The sequence below is a fragment of the Hibiscus syriacus genome, unplaced genomic scaffold, assembly GCF_006381635.1.
Source record: "Hibiscus syriacus cultivar Baekdansim isolate YM2019G1 unplaced genomic scaffold, ASM638163v2 tig00110271_pilon, whole genome shotgun sequence".
Taxonomy (NCBI): Eukaryota; Viridiplantae; Streptophyta; class Magnoliopsida; order Malvales; family Malvaceae; genus Hibiscus; species Hibiscus syriacus.
The window spans coordinates 157,306-179,811 of record NW_024062657.1 but is presented as its reverse complement, the minus strand read 5'-3'; the positions used below and the strand labels follow the sequence as shown (position 1 = coordinate 179,811).

Here is a 22,506-nt window from a genome sequence, read left to right as displayed (position 1 = left end):
ATTTGAAATGATCTCTCCATATGATTTGAGACCATTGACAATCGTTGAAAATCTATCCGTCATAGCTTTGATATCTTCATTTGGTTTCATCCTGAAATTTTCATAGTTATGCGTTAGAATACTAATTTTAGATTTCTTTACCTCATCGGTACCTTCATGAGTGACTTGAAGTTTGTCACATATTTCTTTGGCGGTTGTACAAGATGAAACTCTTCCGTATTCATCTGGTCCAAGAGCACAAAATATGATATGGATGGCTTTGGAGTTGAGCTGGAACATTCTTGTCTCTCCTTCACTCCACAATCATGGATGAGTGAGAGGCTTGATGTATCCTTCTTCTATGACATTCCATGCTCCCATGTCACTTGCTTTAATGAAGTGCATCATCCTATTTTTCCAATAGGCATAGTTAGCCCCATTGAAGAAAGAAGGCTTGTTGACGGGCATCGAATCGAGACCGGAGTCGAAGTTTGAAGTAGAGGCCATTGATGACTTTGATTATCGATGTAACTCTTCCCGAATCGACTCAAGAGGCGATTAAACCTTCAAATGAGTTAGGCTCTGATATCAATTGTTGAGTTAATCGATCGATGGAATCGGCCAAGAGGGGGTGAATTGGCAATAAAAATTTTGGTGGAAGCTTTTGTAGAAAATTGAAAGTAATTGCACAGCGATTTACAGTGGTTCGACTTTATCAACCAAAGTCTACGTCCACTACCTTAGCTATCCACACTAAGGATTTTCTAACAAATTCACTAATTTGTTCTTTCTTTTGAGGCCAAAGAGATAACCTTACAATTCCCTCAAGAATATACCCCAATTCTTGGGAACACTCTTTTCTCAAATAGGATATTACAAATTTGCAAGAAAAACCTCACAAGACAAATATGTTTGCACAATTCTAGAACAAAGAAAGAATACTCAAGAATAAATACAATTGAGCACAATAAGTGTTCTTGAAAGCAAAATGAATATTGAATGAAAAATAGACTTGAAATGCTCAAACTTGAGGTTTGATGCTTTCTCTTTGATTCTCTCTTGATTCTAGTTGCTTGATGTTTCTTGTTGTTGATCAATGGCTTCTAAGTTTGTTTAAATACACCTTGAATCACTTCTGAACATTGGGGATCATTAATGAATTTATTGGAGTTGTTTAAGTGTGAAAACAATTAATATTTCTGCTTAGAGCGTGGGGGGAATCGGTATCCCCTCATGGGGAATCGGTTCCCTAAGTGTAAAATTCAAATATTCGACTGTTGAACAGTGGGGGGAATCGGTTCCCTCCGAGCATACTGGAATTTCTCGGAGCAAAACCATTCAGGGGGAATCGGTACCCCCTTGGGGGGAATCGGTTCCCTCTGGACAAACTGTAATTTTTGGCTTTGAAACGGTTCGAAATATTTTGTAAAATTGTTTTGAAATTATTTTAGGATTAAAACTTAATTTTACACTTTGGTAAGGATTTAAAATGAACTTTGAAATACTTTGAGTAATATTTTGATATTCGATTTAATATATCGAATATGCTTAGAAAAATCATTTTCAAAATTAAAATTCTTTTAATTTAATTTGTTATATCGAAACATCAAAATGTTTTCAACAGGTATCGTGCAAGACTGGAGGTCAAAGGATATACTCAAAAATAAGGTATTGATTTCAATTAAATCTTTTCTCATGTGGTTCGACTAACAACAGTTCGAGTAATAATGTGTGCTATTTTGAACTTACATCTAGAGCATCTAGATGTTAAAATAGCTTTTCTTCATGGAAATCTTGAAGAAGAGATTTGCATGCTCCAACCTGAAGGTTTTGAAGAAAAAGAAAAGAAAAACTTGGTTTGCAGGTTGAACAAATCTCTGTACTGTCTAAAGTAGGCGCCGAGGTGTTGGTATAAGAGATTTGATTCCTTCATTATGCGCCTTGGATACAACAGACTTAATGCAGACCCTTGTGCTTATTTCAAGAGGTCTGGTGATAACGATTTTGTTATATTGTTGATGTATGTGGATGACATGTTGGTTGCAAGACCCAACAAAGATCATATTGAAGAATTGAAGGCACAACTGGCTATGGAATTTGAAATGAAGGACTTAGGATCAGCAAACAAGATTCTAAGGATGCAAATTCACCTAGATAAAAGTAATAGGAAGATTTGGCTTTCACAAAAGAATTACTTGAAGAAAATCTTGTCACGATTCAACATGCAAGATTGTAAGTCAATTTCTACCCCTCTTCATATTAACTTCAAATTATCCTCCAGTATGAGTCCTAGCAGTGAAGAAGAGATGATGTAGATGTCTCGAGTGCCGTATGTATCGGCAGTGGGAAGTTTAATGTTCTTTATGATATGCACAAGACCAAACATTGCACAAACAATGAGAGTGGTTAGTCGGTACATGGCGAATCCAGGCAAAGAGCATTGGAATATGGTGAAGAGGATCCTGAGATACATCAAAGGGACCTCAAATATTGTATTATGTTACGGAGGATCAAACTTACTAATTAATGGGTATATAGATTCTGACTATGCAAGGGATTTGGATAAAAGCAAATCTACTACAAGATATGTGTTCAAAATTGCTGGTAGAGCTGTAAGTTGGGTTTCAAAATTGTAGTCAGTTGTGGCTACATCCACAACAGAGGCATAATATGTAGCAGCTACACAAGCCAGTAAAGAAGCAATTTGGTTGAATATGCTATTGGAGGAGTTTGGGCACAATCAAGAGTATGTCTCTTTGTATTGTAACAGTCAAAGTGCCTTGCATTTAGCAAGGAATCCATCATTTCATTCAAGGACAAAGCACATACGAGTTCAGTACCATTTCATTCGTGAAAAGGTGGAAGAATTGACGGTAGATATGCAGAAGATTCATACCAAAGACAACATAACAGATTTCATGACGAATGCGATCAATGCTGATAAATTTATTTAGTGTCGATCCTCTTGTGGCCTGTCAGAGACATAAGCAACATGATGGTACAAGGTAGAAAGAATGGTGTGAAAATATGATTGTTCTAATTAAATCTTCAAGTGGGAGATTATTGAAAATCGATGCACATGGCATCGAATTATTTTGTCAAAGGGGGGCACCGAAAGGTGCAACAATTGTTGATTTTTCAACAATGGTAAAATCTCAATTTTAGTCATTGTAATTTAGGGTATTTACAAATTAGTCCTTAAGCTTCAACTATAAATACCCTAGCTCATTTAGCTTCAAAACTATCCCAAATCATTCTAGCTTTCTCCAATACTAGAGAATTTAGAGAGTTTCTTGAGAGTTGTTTTCTCATTTTTTATCAAGAGAGAATTATCATTGTTTTCTCCTTGGTAGATCGAGAGAAGTTGTAATTCCTATTTTCTCATAGTGAAATTCTTCTACCGTTGCCCGTGGTTTTTACCCTATATTGTTTAGGGGTTATCCACGTAAATTTTGTGTCTATTTTATCTTTATTTTTATTTTCTCAAATTATCAGTTGCGATTTTGCTATATCCGATAACCGTCTTCCGCAACAAAAACTACTCGGCCCTCATTTTCCTGAGAAAAAAAACTAGAAAGCCAATTTACATTTTCTTTGATTTGAGGTGGAAACAATAGTGAGTCGAGGGGAATTTCTTTTGTCTTAGACAATAGGTAAATTAAATTCTCTAGATTTTGACATGATTCATGAAAAAACGATGTATCTTCTTGAATGGGTTCAAATTTCAATACTCTTCTAGAAATTGATAAATATTTGAAATCACCCACGAAAAACTTCTTCTTCGAGCTTTTATTTTATTAATTTGTGAATTTTTAGGAATTTCGAGCATAATTTTAATTCTTTTATCCGTAAGAAAATTCAAAATTATTCTTAAGAATTTAAAATTTGAAATTCGAAATAAGTCAAGATAAAAATATCCGTAGTCAAATAAGCGCCGATTTTACGGGCGTATTTTCTAGTTTTCACATACCTAAATTTGATATTTTTAATAAAATAAAATATTTTATTAAAATTATCCGATTTTATAGGTTAGAATCACATTTTAAAAATAATTTGCAACGAGTGCTAACATTTAACAAATCTTTTCAAAGACTCCCTAAACATTTCTTTTAAGTACGAAACTTAAAATTTTTTATTCGTGGAAAAAATGGTGCGCACAGTCATTTACATAAATTAATGGCGACTCCGATCATAAATTAATGGTGAATTTGGTGAATTTCAGCACAACAAAATCATAAAGCTCAATACTTGTAAAACAATAAAATTCCATAATCTCCATATTCAATCTATTCCATTTAAAACAACTCCTCTGCAAATTTTCAAATACCCTTCAAACTCATCCATGGAAGCGATTTCTCTCATCATTTTACTTGGGAGGAGGGCGTGAGCCAAGGAGGCTCTGCTGCTGCAACTGAAGCTCACTGAATTGCTGGTCACGGTCCATCTCGATGATAAGTGGCACCACAAGTATAAGGATCGTTGTCCCCGCCAACCATGCCGCTTTTCCAGTGCTCTTCAACAGCTTCTTCGAGACGTAGGCGGCGTCGTTGGCGACCCTCTTGGTGGCGTTCGTGATTCCGGACTCGGATACTGCGCGGGATAGTCTAGCCACGATGCTCGTGCCGTCGTTGTTCCCGGTGGAGCCTTACCCGCAGACCGACATGCTTTCTTTATAAATGAAATCTTGAGGATAGAAAACCAAGTGAAGGCTTTTGTCCTAGAGAAAACGTTTTGTTTTAACACGGTTGGGGATTTTCATTTTTGTTTTGTTCACTGAGATAATTTTTCTTTTTGTACTTTAAAAAATGCCTATTATTATTTATCATGTATGTTGATAATGAAATTTAGAGGAAAAAAATTTTAGTGAATGAGTACTGTATTTTTTGAAGTGAGCTCGTTCTTGTATATGTAGTATTCGATTCGAATTAATCAATTAATAAATTAGATATCAATGGTTATAAAAGAATATTTTTTAAATTGTATTTTAAAAATAAATAAATATTTTTTTAAAAATTTTAATTAAAAAATCACTATCAATAAACCAAATTTGTTTTCGAAGTTCTATTGATAATGAAATTAAAAAAAAAATCCGAGAACGAATTTGAAAAATTATCCTTTATTAGATTTGTTACTAATTAAAATTTGTTTATCGGTTAAACAAAATTTTAATTAATTAAAAATATTATTTTTTATAAATTATCAACCGATCTAGTAAGACAAAATATTAATTTTTTTATTAGAAATATTAAATATTTTAAAGGTTTGGACATTATTTTTAAATAGTTAAAGGAATAGTTGTTATTCTCAGAGGTCTCAGACCTGAACGCTAGAGACTGTAGGGTATTTGAGTCATCACTATCAAATGATTAAAATGATGGTTATTATTCATAGAGATCTTATGTTCAAACACCAAAATTACAAGGTATTTGAAGGTTCATTGTTAAATAACTAAAGAAATGTATATTATTAATTAGTAAGTCTCAAATTGAAACATCAAATACTACAAGGTATTTAGATATATATTATCAAATGTTTAAGATTTTGAATCTTGAAAATTTATTAATAGAAAGATTTAAATTTAAAGAATTAATTTTATAATAAATTATATAATACATAAATCATAATTAATTAATTAATTAATTAATATATTAAATATTAAGGGATCATAGAACATTTGTATCTGTTTAAATTTAATTTAAAATAAGATATGAAAAAAATTATATAAGTTTGACCTGACGAAAAAAGTTGTATTAAATAAATATATATATTATGCATAAAAAGACAGACATGTTTTTTTTAGTAATTTATCTTGAGAAATTTAAAACATGCATTTAAAGTATTATTTGTTTACCAACTATCGGTTATTTTAACGTAATAAGACACTAGATTTTTTAAGTAATATTAACGGTTCAATTTTGATTAAACGATCGATTATTCTAACATGATGACACTAGATTTTTTAAGCAAGATCAATGGTTCAAATCTTGATTTTTGCGTATGGAGCAATCTGAGTTGAGGGAGTCACCCTCATAATGGTTCTCTACAAAACCTGATCTAGATAATCGATCAATAGATCAAATACCAATGATAAATTCAAAGAATATTAATCGGTCAAGAAATATAAAATTACTTGTTTAAGAAATATTTTATAAATGCTGCATAAAATTTATGAATTTAAGAACAAATAATTAAAAAATTCTCTTAAAATTCACAAATTAACAGGAAGAAGGATTCAACAGTGTCAGACTCAAAGCTGAATTCATTTTCATTTTTCAAATTTAATACTAAAATTTTTCATTCTAAACTTTAGGGCATTGATTCATCAAAGATATTACACAATTCTGTCAAAAAAAAAATACACAACTTCATCAATGAAACTGAAACATTAGTAAATAAGTGTAAGATCTCTCTTTATATACTGTAAGCATGAGAATGGTAAGTTTAACATATGATCTACTTTACCAGAATTGGATACGAGGGTATTCATTACCATTTCCCTGTTAACAAATCCGCTACTCCTCCCAAATCCTCTGCTCACAACTAATGATGTGTTGCACACCAAAGGTACTGATATGGTTAACCCTAAACCACACCCGGATTTCCAATAGCTCATGCACTCACTTCCGATGAGGACGTCTTTGTATGCTTTGCAAACGCTAGAGACATACTTTCCCAATGGCAGAGGTTGCTGGTACACGTACGAAACAGACTCGTCGGGGTTTGAAATATCGGAGTCTGCATGGAGGTTCACCACTACGGTGCCGTGTTCTGGATGGAGACGATCACTGAGAGAATTGAGAAATGGGGACTGTGGATCCCACAGTTTGTTAGGGAAGATGTCATCACCGTCGTAAGCATCGATGAAGATGATATCATACAGATTGTTGTTCTCTACAATGTACTTCTCGGCATCTGCTTCGTAGAGGTAGAGCCTCTCGTGGATGCCCTTCCACATTACTTCGTTGATGATATTGGATTCTAACAAGGCGCGACTGCCTGATGGTGTCATGACTGAGGAGGGTGGAAAGCCCATTGCTTGCACAGACGCTGAGATAACAACAGGGTCAATTTCGACAACATGGATCACGGCACCTGAAAGATGCAGAGAATCTATGGGTCAGTTGATTTGGATGCATATCGGGGGTAATATGTTGAGTACGAGGAACCCGTATCTTCAATCTATGGTGACATTAGCTGTTGAACTTTCTCTTGTTCAAAATGAGGACATAGTTTCAACCAATGACACTGAGCAAGCTAAAGAGATATAAAACCAATAACTAACTTCTAACCTTGAATTTTACTAGCCAGAAACAACGGCAAGCTCCCCCCGCCATGCCCGATGCATAAAATGTGCATCCTTTTCTTCCCGTGTACTGCCGCCATTAGATCATAGTTAGAAGATGCAATAGTAGACAGCCCAAGTGACAACATGCTTTTAACATCTGCAGAAGTACCATCAAACATATAATAAGACCAGAAAATGCAACGGGTATTTACAAATATATATATACACATATCTAAAGAAAACATATCGTCCGCCAACAATTTAATTTATGAAATACTGTGTAGTGTAGATGTGTATTGTGTTTTTGTGTGAAAATATGAGTTGATATGGTATTAGTGGTACAGTGTATACACTCGAATTATACTTACAAGCATATTTTTTTATCGATTTGAATGTTGAAAGAATGCAGCCATGCAGATATAGAATTGAAAGAAAAATCCTGCAAATGACTAAATTTGAGAAAAGAAATAGAGAAGCAATTTACATGGCATAGCCAGGCATTGAGGTTGCTGCATAATACATATAGAGCCAGGTTCAGTATCCCGATAAGCAGCCATTATTTTAGCTGTACTTTGGCGAGTATGATCGTTAAAACGAAGAACACGCCATTGATATCCAAGTATCTTAAAATTCCCACTCTGTTCATAACCTGGATATATCTCTTCGTACCTTTGCTGAAGCCATTTCTCTGTTTCTGCCCAATGAACTTTGTCCTATAAAAATAAACCAATTCATGATTCAGGAAAGAATTTCGCAGCAAAAGAAGGTTATCAATAAGAAAAACAAATAGTTACCCCAAATCTAAAACAACTGAAAAGCATATAATACTGTCAAAATAGATGAAGTTGAGTGATTTTACGATGCATAAATTTGAAAACAGAGTGGAATGCGAAGAAAACTAACGGGCCTAGAAGAAGGGTAAGCGAGGACGGAGACGACGCCATTCCCTTTATCGGAGACGGAGCGGAAGACGGTGTTTCCATTGGATTCGGATTCGGATTCTGATCCCCACCACTCGGGTGAGTAAAGCCAATCGCCTTCGTCGAATATCCGGCTCGGTGCGCCGCCGGTGAACAACCGCCGGCGCATGTTGCATATCCACCTCGAGCCTGCTCTGCTCCACATTTTTTTATGAAAAACCCTGACTTCGCGTATCCTTCTAAGGCCTTAAACCCTGAAGTTTCTAATGTTTGGTCTGAAATATACTTAGCTCCCTACAATTTAAAAAACATCCATCTAGCCCCCTATATTTGACGAAAATTTCATTTACCTTTTAATATTTTTATTTTATTATTAATTATAAAATAAAAATTAGTTACTTAAAAATTATATTGAAGTACACTATAAATATTCATTAATGTAAGTGATGATTGTAAATATGTGTTGTCATTGGATGAAAATTATTAAATAAAATTATCTAAAATAAATTTTATAATGAATTATTTTTTTGTTGACAATCATCATTTTTTGACAAGGACATACTACGTAAGTATTTTTATCCCTATATACTTGTTAAATCAACTCTAGACATTGATTGTTTGTTAAGTAATAATTTTTTATAAAGGAAATTTTTTACTTTAAAATAAAATATTAGAATCAAATGCTCCAAAAAAGAATAAAAATTAAAAGTGATTAAATCAATCATTAGAAACAATTTTAACATTATACCAAATTATAATTATACCACGATTATTTTCTTCCTTAAATTTAATATTAGCTCAATTTAATCTTGAATTTTCCATATTTTTCTATTTAATCCTTAAATTTCCTTAATTTTATCTATTTTAAAAAAAAGGAATACATGTAAATTTCTAACCTTATTTGAGGTGTGACAATCGACTGACTAATCATGTATCGATCTTAATATATAATTTTTGTTAGAGTTCACAATAGCACTTCTCAATATTTATTATTAAATAATTTATTTATATACATAAATTGAAAACGAAATGATAATGATATTATCTTTGATTAATAAAAACATGATAAAATATATTTATTATAATCATTTCTGATTAATTTTTAGACATATTTCAACACAAGAATCAAATAACTTCAACTAAATAATTTTCTGAACTCGTTTTCAAAATCAAGTCTCAACTACCCTTGAAATAGACAATATCCATCCAATATAAGTCTAAAAGATCCTTGGATCATTGTTCAATTAAGATAAGAATCAAATGATTTCTTAGTATTTGAGAAGCTTTCGTTGATCGCAATATCGAGTAGAAGGGTGAACATTGAAATCTAAATTTTTTATTGTTTATTCATTTTATTGATGATGTTTATCCTGAAATTTTATTTATGTCTATTCACATATAATTTTTTTATTTTATTAATATATGTGTCTAAAAAGTATTTATGAATCCGTAATTGTTTAAGAAGGAATAATTTTTAAAATCAAACAATTGGATGATGAAATCACTTTGATGATGACACAAATTGAAAGCCAAAGTGGAAATAAACAAACCCATGCACACGTAATTCAACAACAATCTCTTCAAGAAGGTGAAGTTTCTAACGAATTTGTTGAGGGACTTGGATTATTACTTCATATCAACAGGAGTTCATCAAAGAAGTTTAAGTCGAAAGTGTTGCTTTGTCGTTCAATGTATAATGGAGTTGAGTCAAACTTTTCACTTAAAAGAAATCAAATTCAACAACATTTAAAAACACATAAGAATGATGGTAAACAGGCGTTCTCAAACTTTTAAGAGGGTGTGTTATCTATCAGAAATTCATGGTAATAAACCCTTGAAGATCCTTGAGTGGGTGTTATCGACCTTCGAAGTTGCAACAGTTCTATCGTAAACATGTGTAGTTTGTGGAAATGTCTAGTAACATTGGCATTGATGGTGTTGTCGTGGTGAAGTAGTTTGTTCGGTCGAAAACGCCGTTGATTGGTACAATATTACTTCACCAACAATTAATCTCAGCTTAAAATTTGAGTATATAACTTCACTGTGCAGCAAGTCTTAGAATGCAAGAATCTGCAGAACAGGGCATCAACAACTAGCCGCTGTTGCCATCAACCCAACTACGCCCCTGTTGCTTCCTAACTCCCTTCTCCTCCATGCGAGCTCGAATAATCTCGGCATCGTCTCTTCGTCCACAAGAAAGATACATTTCGGCTAAAATTAAGTATATACCAGGGTTATGAGGCTCCATTTCCAAAACTCTCTCTGCAGCTATCACCCCCAATTCGATGTTATTATGGATTCTGCAGGCTCCAAGCAAAGCTCCCCAAACACTAGCCGGAGCTTCGATACCATTAGCTTTCATTTCATTAAGAAAACTCATTGCCTCGTCTATGCGTCCGGATCTCCCCAAAATATCCACAATACAAGTATAATGCTCAGTTGTAGGCTCAAGAGAGCATTTACTTTTCATATAATCAAAGTAGTATTTGCCTTTGTCAACCAGGCCAGCATGGCTGCAGGCCGATAATACACCAACAAAAGTTATGTGGTTAGGCTTAACATCAGTTAGTCTCATTCGCTCGAACATCTCGAGAGCTTTTTCAGCATTTCCATGGTGCGCGAATCCACATATTATAGAATTCCAAGAAATAACATCACGGTCGCTTGGCATGGAAAAGAACTCAATCAAAGCAGAGTGCATGTTGCCACATCTTTCGTACATAGTGACCAAAGCGTTTGAAACGGCAGTGAAACGATTTAAACTCGATTTAACAACTTGAGCATGAGTCTGGTATCCTAGGTCTAAGCTCGGCAAATTCGAACATATGGTGAGAACACTAGTAAATGTAGCTTCATCAGGGTGGAAACCTGATTCTTTCATTCTGATGAAAAACTTAAAACCTTCTTCCCCATAATCAGTTTCTCCAAGCCCACATATCATCACATTCCACACAGTCACATCTCGAATCCGCATTGATTCGAAAATTCTAGTTGCATTCCTAACCTCATCGATTCCGAAATACCCGACGATAACATCCGTCCATGAAACAACATTATTATATGGTTGTTTCTCCAAAAATGCATGAGCTTCCTTGACAAGTCCTTTTCTTATCAGCCCCAACAAGATTGAGTTCAATGTTTTACAACATTTGAAGGCATTTCCATGAAATAACCCAAAGCATCTGTAAATCTTCTACACATAATCAGCCCATTTATTAATAATTTCCAGGAATCCAAATCCTTCTCAGGCATTTCATGAAATAAATTTTGTGCCAAGTCAACACACTCAAGCCCTATATAGCCCTCTAACATTGCATTCCATGCACGAACATCCTTCACCGGCATCTGTTCAAAGTATTTACCAGCATCGGCAGTCCTTCCAGCTTTTGAAAGCCCTGAAATCATAACAGTCCAAGAAGCAACATCTCTATGACTCATTCTTTTAAAATACTCTTCGGCCAAGTCGAGTTTTCCACATTTTATAAGCCCTTCAATCGCTAAGTTCCGAGATATAACATCCTTGACAGGCATCTCCTCAAACAACTTCAAACCTTTGTCCGGCATTCCATTCATGAAATATCCTCCGATCATAGCATTCCATGTCACCACGTCTCTACAAACCATCCCTTCGAAAACCTCACATGCACCTTGCACATCACGGCCATGCATGAGCCCTGAAATCACTATGTTGTACGTGAAAATATCACGTTCTGGCATCTCCCGAAACATAGAAATGGCTTTACCGAAATACCCATTCAGAAAGTACCCACGAATTATGGTATTCCAGGTAACAACGTTTTTGTGAGGCATTTTGTCAAACAGATTCTGAGCTTCTTGGATAAGCCCATTTTTCATCAAAACAGAAATTTCGGAGTTGTGGGGTTTAAGGTTTGAGTTTGTTATGGATGTTTGATTGGTTTTCAAGAACGCTGGGGCTAAAAAAGATAGGTGTCTGCTGAATTTTGACGGAAAGCTTCGGGTTAGTTTAGGGAAAAACATGCCCAGGAGTGAAAAAAAGGTAAAGAAAGTTGTTAAGAGTGTGCAACAATTAGGCCGGCTGATGCTCAACTTCACGTGGAATCTCAGACCTGTCGAGCAGCAGTTATTAGAAATTTTCTTGAGACTTTTTGTCACATTTCCTAAGAATAATTTAGGGATACTACATTTAATTTGTCACCTTTTTATCTTGATGTTAGGTCAAAGTGTACATATCGATTGATTTTAGGCTTTCAATTTTAAAAAAAGAAACTAATGTTACATTTGAAGTTTTTTAACATTCATTGTAGTTCTTAAATTAAGAAAAAAAATTAATCATTTACTAACGGAAATAAACATTCATAATTATGATTTTGACGTGATAATTTATAACATTGATGAGATGATCCATAATAATAATATGATAATATGTGGTGTTAACATGATAGTCTACGATGACTAGTGACATGTAAGATGAACTAAATTAATTTTTTTATTGAATTCAAAGTAAAATTAGATTTTTTTTTTCAATAGTCTGGATGATCATAAAGTAATATCTATTCAAAAAAAATTAATCATTGACAACGTACAAACATCCTACAGATGCAACTAGGGGTGAGCGTTCGATCGAGTCGAATTGAGCCGAGTAAAAAAACCGAGTGGACGAGTCCTATTTTATAACTTGAAGATGACTTGAATTTTTTTTCGAGTCGAGTCAAATTTTAGATTTTATGCTAAAATTTAATTGTAAATATTTATAGTATTATGATATTATTTGATTCCAATTTAAATGGTTTTTATAACCATATACAATACATATATATTTCTTTAATTTTTTTCATATATGATATACATATATAATACCAAGGCAGAACTCATGAGAGGCTAGTGGGGGCCATACCCCCCAAATTTTAAAATTTTTAATTCAGACCCTTAACTTTTTTTAAAATTTAATTTAATCTCTCAAAAATGTTAGAAATTCATATTAAATTTTAGATTTTTTTAATATTCTTAATTAAATACTCTCCCATAATTTAAAAAAATTCTCATTAAGCCTCTCAAAATTTCAAAAAAATTAGTTAAACCCTAATTTAAAAAAACATAAATTAAACCCTTCAAAATTAAAAAAAATAAACTTCTATTTTTTTAAAAATTTTAAGTTGTACCCCTCAAACTCTATCACCAAGTTCTGTCACTCTGTCATACAAAATTGAGGAACTCAAATAAAACTTGAAAATCAATCAACTAATTACTAAAAATTTCAGGCTATTCGAGTTTCTATTCGAGCTATATTTTACAACTTGGTTTGAACTTGAATTTTTTTCAAATCGAATCGAATTTATGAAATTACAACTTGAAGACAATTCGAGTCATAAAATTCAGTTTTTTGAGTCTAGTCAAGTTTTTCTCACCCCTATTGTAGTTGTTTGAGCTCAAGACATCTAAGGAGAACAATACTCTCCTTAACAGCTGAGGTCACTTATTGGGTTTGCATAATTGATTTTTTTTTTAAGTTCAATAACTTATTTAATTTTTAAAAAATAAAAATTGTTTTAAATTTTAAAAATTAAATATAAAAATACTAAAAAACAAATTGCTACAAAATGCTAAAAACCTATTAAAAATTTAAAAATAAAAATATATGACACAATGTAGAATGATAAATTATTTTTTTGATAAAATAGTGAGCACATAGCTAAGCAGAGTTTTGTATATCTTGAAGCGAAGTAGGAGACAACTCCAATGGCGGCTCTATGAATGCAGGAACACCAATTGGGACGCCTCAAATTTAAGCAGCCAGTCTATCCGCAGCTCGACAAATATGTCCATCCTTTATAATCCAGTGAAGCTGTAACAGTTGATGAATTTTGGAGACTAACGCGTGGCCTGCTAACGCATCCGATAAATTGGTGCAGATCTTAGCAATCTCAAGAATATGGGTTTCAAGCTCGATAAAACAGAAGCCTAAATTCTAAGCATGCATCAAGAGATCATGAACAACCCAAAGCCTAGCAATAAGGAGTGAACAACGTCCTAGGCTGCACGTGAATCCGAATAACCAGTCACCCTCTAAATTTCGTAAAATACCTCCTGTAGCCGCCATGTTGTCGTTTTTTTCTAACTTTGCCTTAATCCAACCAAGCTATGGGAGTTGGAGGCAATGAAGGATTAGAGATTGTATTAGAGACATTAGCTGTTGCTGTCTCATCAACAAAACGATCACAGTGTAAGATGAAATCTTCCCTTTCAACATGACCAGAGTCGAAAAGAATACTACACCCACGCTTCCAAAGATTCCAACAGTAAACAGATAATGGATAGCCCAATCATCCTTCACCTGAGCAAACAAACATGTTTCTTTCAAATTGTAATCAATCCAAACATCGCCAAAAATGGATAACCCTTGCCCACACATATTTAGCCATACTACAATGACGCATAATGTGATCGGTGTCCTTCGTATCTCCCCCACATATCTGGCAGAGAGCTGTCGACGACTACACTCCACATTTGTAAGCAGTCCATCATGAAGTAATAACCATAAAAAAACTTTAATTCTTTACGGGACTCCTAGCTTCCAAATCAAGTTCCATAAGGACTCTTAACATCAGTTTTCATAATCAAGTTCCATAAAAATATTTTAAAAAAATCATATATTATATATAATATATATGTGAAACATATAGTCATATCATCAACACTTACACAAAGTATTCTCACTAGAGACTTGAAAATTTTGCATCTAAATATAATTAGAAAATATCATAAGTTTTTATATCAATACACACATCTAATCATATTTCGAATAATTTTAAAAGTTATTTATAAACCCTTACACATCATATAATAAGATAGTATGCATAATAATGCTTAAAAATTGTATGAAATAATATGAATCATAATAACTATTCAATCAAACAGAGATGTTTTCGACATTATGTCAATAATGTTTTTTTATGTAGCTTTCGTATTTAAAATTTGGGGATTATTGAATAAGACATGATTAAACTGGATTTTAAATCTGATAAACTATTATCTAGAAATAGAAAGTAAAACGATATTTGAATGAAAGTTTATATGTAATTGAGATTATGCTTCACAATAACAAAGTTAAACTTTTTGTATTACTGAAACTCTTAATATATGGTATGTTGGATTAAGATATATAAATTTTCAATCATTAAAAAGATTTATAAAAAAATGAATTTACTCCTTAATTTAGATAGATGAAGCTTCAATAAATGTAAAGTATGAGTTGATGCTAAAAATCAAGGCTTATTTTACTTCTATAGTTAGTACATACTGATTAACAAACTTTAAAAGAAAAAAGAGCTGAAGAGGAAAGCATTATTACACCGTATTTGTGTATGATTTCTCTAAATATTAAAAGTTTATTTCTTAAGATAAAAATGATGAAATTAAAAAAAATCCTTTTAATTAATAAAATATAAATAAAAATCAGTTTGACAGAAGAATAAATTGGATTAGATATGATAATATTGAGAAATGTGGTTTTAATTTTACAAAATAGATACGTGAAAAGAATGACATAACATGTTACACCTTAAAGTCGATTTTAATTTTCTATTGAAGTCATGAGTGACACTTTAAACACTGAAATAAATCTAACTTTTCAAACAATTATGACTAGTGGCGGATGCACTAAGCCCCCATAGGTGCCAAGTGCATCTCATTATTTTAGAAAAAGTGGTTAAATTTAATTTAATGTGTTAAGGATAAAAGAAAAAAATTATAATTTTTGAATATCCATTATTTTTTTAAAAAAAAATTAAAATTTTGAACCCCATTTTTTAATTTCTGGATTCGCCACTGATTGTGACATTTACTTTTTCAAAATTAAATAAGAAGTCGAAAGATTTAAAATTTTATTGAAAATTTTCTTTTTGGAGGGAAAATCAAGTACATCAAATAACTTTATTATTTGACTTACAATGGTAATAAGTGATATATTCATGCAAGGCATAAATTTGTGAGGCATTTAAAAAAGAATGGAGTACTTTTTGAAGTTCGCGAAGTATGGGAAGAAACCTAGCTAATCCACAGATCAAAGAGTTAAGTAAAAAATTGACTCTGAATTCATCGAATGGTTGTGTCCTAAGTCTATTAGTTGAGAAATTTATAGTGGGTATTTGATTTAGTTTTTTAAATTTCATGTAGTAAAATGAAGTCATACAAATACTTATAATGTATACTTTTACCTGTCTTATGTCAAACAATGCACATATACAAGGTTGGGCTTTTACTCTTACTAAATTCTTATATGAAATTTTAAGTGGTCCTAATAATAAGGATTTGATAAATTCATGGACGTAAAATAATGTATATTTGATAACTCCGTAAAAAGACTATATCTTAGGTCTTTTTACTTAAGTTATTGTTTGCCTAAAAGCCATTGTCATCGCATTTATGACATTACTTGAATGTGGCGGAAAAATTTTGCCTCGGTTAGTTTTTCTTTATAAAACTGATGCTGCTAATGAGAAGAGTTGTGTGTTGGATGTGATGATGCATGTGATAGAAAATAACCAAGGAGGAAATTATTTGTCGAGACAAGGCCAGAGGAACTGAAGATGATGACTGTGAGGAATTTTTCGCCATGACAAGCTTTATCTTGCAATTCTGACGCATTACGAGACAAAATTACTGACGTCGCGTGTCCAGTTGTCCAATGCACCTCACGTGAACCTCTGTCCCTGCCAAAGATTTAGGACTACTGCAAGTTGACATATCATTCATGAAATGGGCATGAATTCAAGGGTAGTTGGAGAAATTTCAAGGGCATTAAACCCTAGAAATTCTCCACTATAAATAGCACATTATGCCTACCATTTAGAGGATCCCACTCTCACCTACCCTAAAAGCTTTTAAAAATGCGACTGCAACAACTTCTCCACCGTTACCCTCTCATCCTTCATTGGTGTCCTCCATAGTCGGACTTTGCTGGATTAACGGCTAGGCCCTCGAGAGAGGCTAGCGCACTGGAGCAGTCATGGTGATGGTCTGATGTCACAACAACAACTCTATTTTTTGGAGTTTTCTTCTCCTTGTTCATCATTTCTTATCTTTTAATAGCTTGTACTTAATGAATATTTTGGGATGATTTTAGCCACACTATGAACTGTTTTATTTGGTGTTGGAGTTGTTTGGATGACTCTTTATTTTATGTTTAATGGATGATAAGTATATTTATGTTTATTGTTGTTTTGTTCACTGTTTTAATCTTATGCCTTAGCAATGTAAGAGCTTTTGGGAGATTGTCTGGTGCCTTGACATAATACTCCTAGTCTTTGTAAGAGTTGTTGAGAGATACTCATTTTTCTAGGAGTTGATACCTAATATCGAGAGAGTTAGGTTAGATCTACGTGAACAAGGGAACTAATCTGGGATGGTCAGGTTCTAATTTGTCTTAGAGATAAGGAGAGGGTTTCAAACGACTAAAAAGGATAGTACTCAATCGATAGGCTTGGGTCACTGTTTACTCTAAGAGGTATTGTCATGGCAATAGTTGTATCAGTTTCTTTACTAGAGATAGTTTAGGTACACTTTAGTAAATCCTGTCGGGCAGCATAGGCACAACATACTTAGTTCATCCTACGCATAGAATAATTTCTCATCGTAGCAAATCCAACCCAAGTGCTCCATTAGAAGATTGATTGTGTGAGGTTGTTAGTCTTTATTTAGAACTCGAACATTTTTCACCTTAGCAACTTTTATTTACTAACTCTTGCAATTAATTTTTTGAATTAGCAATTTTTATTTGTTTACTCTTGCATATTTTTCTTGCAACGACAAAAAAATTATCTGTTCACTTCACTTTACACAACTCTTGCCTCAACAAAACTTTTTTTTATATGTTCATACCGTCTGGCATAGTTCTTTTCTCATTTGTTTATATCATTAGATTTAGGCATTTAAGATTAGTTAGTGACACATATTCCTAGGTGTAGCAATCTTTAAAGAATCCCCTCAATCCCTATAGAGACGATACTCACTCACTACTGTATTACTTGCATCGATTGTGTATACTTGCATAGATTTGTGTGCCATATCACACACATTTACACGCGATCAAATTTTTGGCACTGTTGCCGAGGATTAGTTAGTTTTACTTGCATCGATTGTGTATACTTGCATAAATTTACTTGCATACCACTATTACCCGTTGAACCTAAAATCGAGCAATTTTTCAGACAAAGGCGAAGTGTTCAACGTGCCCGACGAAACATATATTGATTACCAGATCAGGCTGGTGACCTAGTGGATGACTAGTCGTATCCAAATGTCGCGGTAAATAGTATTCCCAGAAATGCCAAAAGACCACGAGCTATACAAAATCACTTAACCCCTATCCTTGATGATCTAAATCCTAGAATCGTGGCACCGAAAATTCAAGCATCCCATTTTGAGCTCAATATGGTAATGTTCAACATGTTAATTTCCATCGGTCAATTTAGTGGCTCACTTAATGAAGATGCTAGGCAATATGTTAGTGTTTTCCTTGAAGTGTGTAACTCATTCAGGCAACAAGGAGTGTATGAATATGTGCTAAAGATAAAATTATTCCCTACTCTTTGCATGACATAGCAAGAGCTTGGCTTAATGAAATCTCATCCAGCTCAATAGAGTCTTGGGATTACTTGTGCAATTTTTTTTTTTGCTAAGGTATAATCAACCCAACATGCACATGAAACTTCGCAACGACATCATAAGTTTTTGTCAGGACGATGAAGAATCTATGTATGAGTGTTGAGACCGATACAAGAGTTTGCTTCACAAATGTATCAACCACGAATTCCATGATTGGACATAAATCGTGATGTTCTATAATGGAGTCAATGCACCTACTCGCATGATGTTGGATGCCTCAACAAATGGTACTTTGCTTGATAAGTCACCCGAGGAAGCTTTTAATATCCTTGATAGGATAACCAACAACAATTATCAATTCTCGTCTACAAGGCTTGGAACTGGAAGGAATGTATCTGGGGCATTTGAACTAGATGCCAAAGATTATATGTCTGCCCAACTTTCTGCCATAACAAATATATTGAAAAATCTGCAACGTTCTAATGAGGTAAAGGAATTCAAAGAAACCAGCTCGGCGTGTATTTTTTGCAGTGACAACCACCATGAGAGTGAATGCCCCAACAATAAGGAGTCTATCAATTTTGTGGGCAATTTCAATAGAAACACCAACAACCCCTACTCTAACACCTAGAATTTTGGATGGCGTCATCATCTTAGCTTTTCTTGGGGTAATCAAGCGGCTCACAATAACTATGATGGCAACTTAAATAGTCAACAACAAAATATTTCTGAACCTTCAAATTTTTTAGCATCAACAGATCTCGTGGCAAAATATCAACAAATGTTCAACATCTTCTTAAAATGCTAACTCTCTTGAAGTTTCTCTGCAATAATTTATGGCTTCGACAAAAGATTTCATGGCTTCAATTAAGGCCTTGATGCATGAACATTCGTCAACAATTAAGTCAATGTATACTTTTGTAAAGTCAAACAACTTTATTGCAAAGTTATAGCTCATCTTTGAGAGTTTTGGAGAACCAAGTGGGCCAAATTGTCACACTATTACATACTCGACCACAAGAAAGCCTCCTAGTGATACTGAGGTCACTAAGCCTCACGAAAAGGAGCAATGCAGTGCACTTAGATTGAGGAGTGATGCCCAAATTAATCAAGAATACAAGTTTAGGGTGCAGAAGCAAGAAATTTCTCGCAACAACATTGTACAAGACTCAAAAGGTCAAGTTAAACTTGTTGAACAAGAAGAATTGCCTATGGAGAATGACAAGGATGAGGGTCCAACAGTCATCCTAGTGATGTGGAAATTTTAATGCTATGAAAAAAGTTTCACCTCCACATGCAGCAGTTGAAGTCAGACCCCCTCCACCTTTCCCTCAACGGTTGAAAAAGCACAACGATGAGATACAATTCAAAAAGTTTGTTGATGTCCTTGATAAGTTATATATCAATGTTCCACTACTCGAGGCCATTGATAAGATGCCTACCTATGCGAAATTCTTGACAGAAATAGTCACAAAAAAGAGAAAGATGGAAAGATTGGAAAATATTGCCACGGTAAAAGAATATTGTTATGCACTAAGAAAACTTTTGCCAAAGCAAAAGATCCTAGCAGCATTGTTATACCTTATTCCATCAGTAAAAACTATGTTGGAAGAGCCCTATGTGACTTGGGATCAATTGTGAAACTTATACCCAAGTCCATATTTTTTTAAGCTTGGAATGGGTAATGCTCGACTGTGATCTTACAAATAGCTAATCGATAACATGTCTGTCTCGAGTACAGGATTTAAGATGTCATTGTGAAAGTGAACAAGTTTGTTTTTCCAGCAGACTTCCTCATTCTAGACAGTGAGGCCGATAACAATGCACCTATTATTCTGAGGCGTTCATTCTTAGCAACTGGATTCAGATTAATAGATTGAGAGAATGGAGAGTTCAGGATGAGGGTGGCTGATCCGAGTATCACAATCAATGTCTTCAACACTCTAAAACATATTAACGGTTTTGAAGAATGTCAATGCATTGAAGACATGGATTCAATAGAGAAAGCCGAAGTAGACGTTTTTTGCCATGACAAATTTTTACATCTGGTATAGTATGATAATTTTTATCATGGTAATATTTTTCAGCTAAATAAGTATGACAACTTTGGCCACGACGATATTTTACAGCCTGAGGAGCATGACAAATTTTTGCCAAGACAATTTGTTTTTGACTAACGCAAAAGACAGACTTATTGAAGATGAAGCAAGTGCGGAGATTGAGGAATATTCATCAGAGGTGGAACAGTCTAGCTTGCTTCAAGTTAGACCAGGTATAAGATTCGAACACCTTGACTTTGATGAATTCATTCCTCTAAAACATTCGTTGTTGCATGCACCTACCTTGGAACTTAAACCCTTGCCATCACATTTAAAATATGTTTCTCTAGGTAGTAATGATACTTTGCTAGTTATTATATATGATAGTCTAACCCCCGAGCAAGAGTACAGTTTGTTGAATGTTTTGTCGTAACATAAAAAGCTCTCGGGTGGACTATGTCAGACTTGAAGGGAATCAACCCTACCATATGCATGTACAAGATCCAGTTAGACGATTGCCATGGTAATTCTGTGGAACCTTAAAGGAGACTCAACCCGATAATGAAGAAAGTGATAATGAAGGAAACCATCAAATGACTAGATGCTAGGGTGATATATCACATATTCGATAGCTCTTAGGTTAGCCAAATTCAATGAGTGCCGAAGAAAGGTGGTGTGATAGTGATGAAAAATCAGGATAATGACTCTTAACGACGAGGACTATCATGGGTTGAAGGATTTGCATGGACTATCGAAAACTCAATAAGGCAACGAAGAAGAACCATTTCCCCATCCCATTCATCAATCAAATGCTTGATCGTTTGGCAGGAAAGGTATTTTATTGCTTCCTCGATAGATATTTTAGGTATAATCAGATTGCCATAGCATTGTCATATCAGGAGAAGACCACCTTCACATGCCCATATGGCATCTATGGCTTTAGAAGGATGTCGTTCGGATTATGTAATGCCCCAACAATTTTTCAGATGTATATGATAGCCATTTTTTCATACGTTGTGAAGGACTTCTTGGAGATTTTCAAGGATGATTTTTTTGTATCGAGCGATGACTTTGATAGATGCCTCAAGAATTTATCTAAAGTGTTGAAGCGATGCAATGTGGCCAACCTTGTTCTTAACTGGGAAAAGTGTCACTTTATGGTGACAGGGAAATTGTGTTAGGCTACAAAATTTATTGTCGCGACATCGAAGTTGAAAAGGCCAAGGTGAAAGTAATTGAGAAGTTTCCTCCACTCACCACTATGAAGGGCATAAGAAGTTTCCTGGGACATGTGGGGTTCTATAAGCATTTCCTCAAAGATTTTTCAAGGATTTCTAAGCTTCTTTGTCTTTTGCTGCAGCAAAATCAGCCATTCGTGTTCAATGACGACTGATTTAGAGCATTCAATGAGTTCAAAGAAAATCTTTTTACGGCACCAATTATTATTCCACCTGGCTGATATGCCCCTCTCGAGTTGATGTGCGATACGAGTGACTATGTAGTAAGGGCGATGCTAGGGCAAAGAAAAGGTAGAATCTTTCATGTCATTTATTTTGCTAGCCATACCCTAAATAATGCACAACTGAACTATACCAGCACTGAAAAAGAATTGCTTGTCGTGATATTCGCGTTTGATAAGTTTAGGACATGCCTTATAGGCAGTAAAGTTATTTTACACACCGATCACTTGACCATTAAA

At 34.0% G+C, this 22,506-nt stretch overlaps 2 protein-coding genes and 1 pseudogene across 2 annotated transcripts; all 3 read right to left on the bottom strand.

Annotated features, from left to right (window-relative positions):
- Positions 1-4,282: 4,282 nt before the first annotated feature.
- LOC120115740 (mitochondrial import receptor subunit TOM9-2-like) lies at positions 4,283-4,738 on the bottom strand. Its single transcript, XM_039136356.1, has 2 exons — positions 4,708-4,738; positions 4,283-4,623 (listed from the first exon to the last, which is right to left on the bottom strand). The coding sequence occupies exons 1-2, from the start codon at positions 4,736-4,738 to the stop codon at positions 4,346-4,348; spliced, it is 309 nt and encodes a 102-aa protein (XP_038992287.1). The 3' UTR covers positions 4,283-4,345.
- A 1,561-nt stretch (positions 4,739-6,299) lies between these two features.
- On the bottom strand, positions 6,300-8,422 carry LOC120115795. The gene is made up of 4 exons (XM_039136400.1): positions 8,168-8,422; positions 7,749-7,977; positions 7,269-7,421; positions 6,300-7,071 (listed from the first exon to the last, which is right to left on the bottom strand). Exons 1-4 carry the CDS (start codon positions 8,387-8,389, stop codon positions 6,365-6,367), a joined length of 1,311 nt encoding a protein of 436 aa, XP_038992331.1. The 5' UTR covers positions 8,390-8,422; the 3' UTR covers positions 6,300-6,364.
- A 1,755-nt stretch (positions 8,423-10,177) lies between these two features.
- LOC120115787 lies at positions 10,178-12,183 on the bottom strand (annotated as a pseudogene).
- Positions 12,184-22,506: the final 10,323 nt, after the last annotated feature.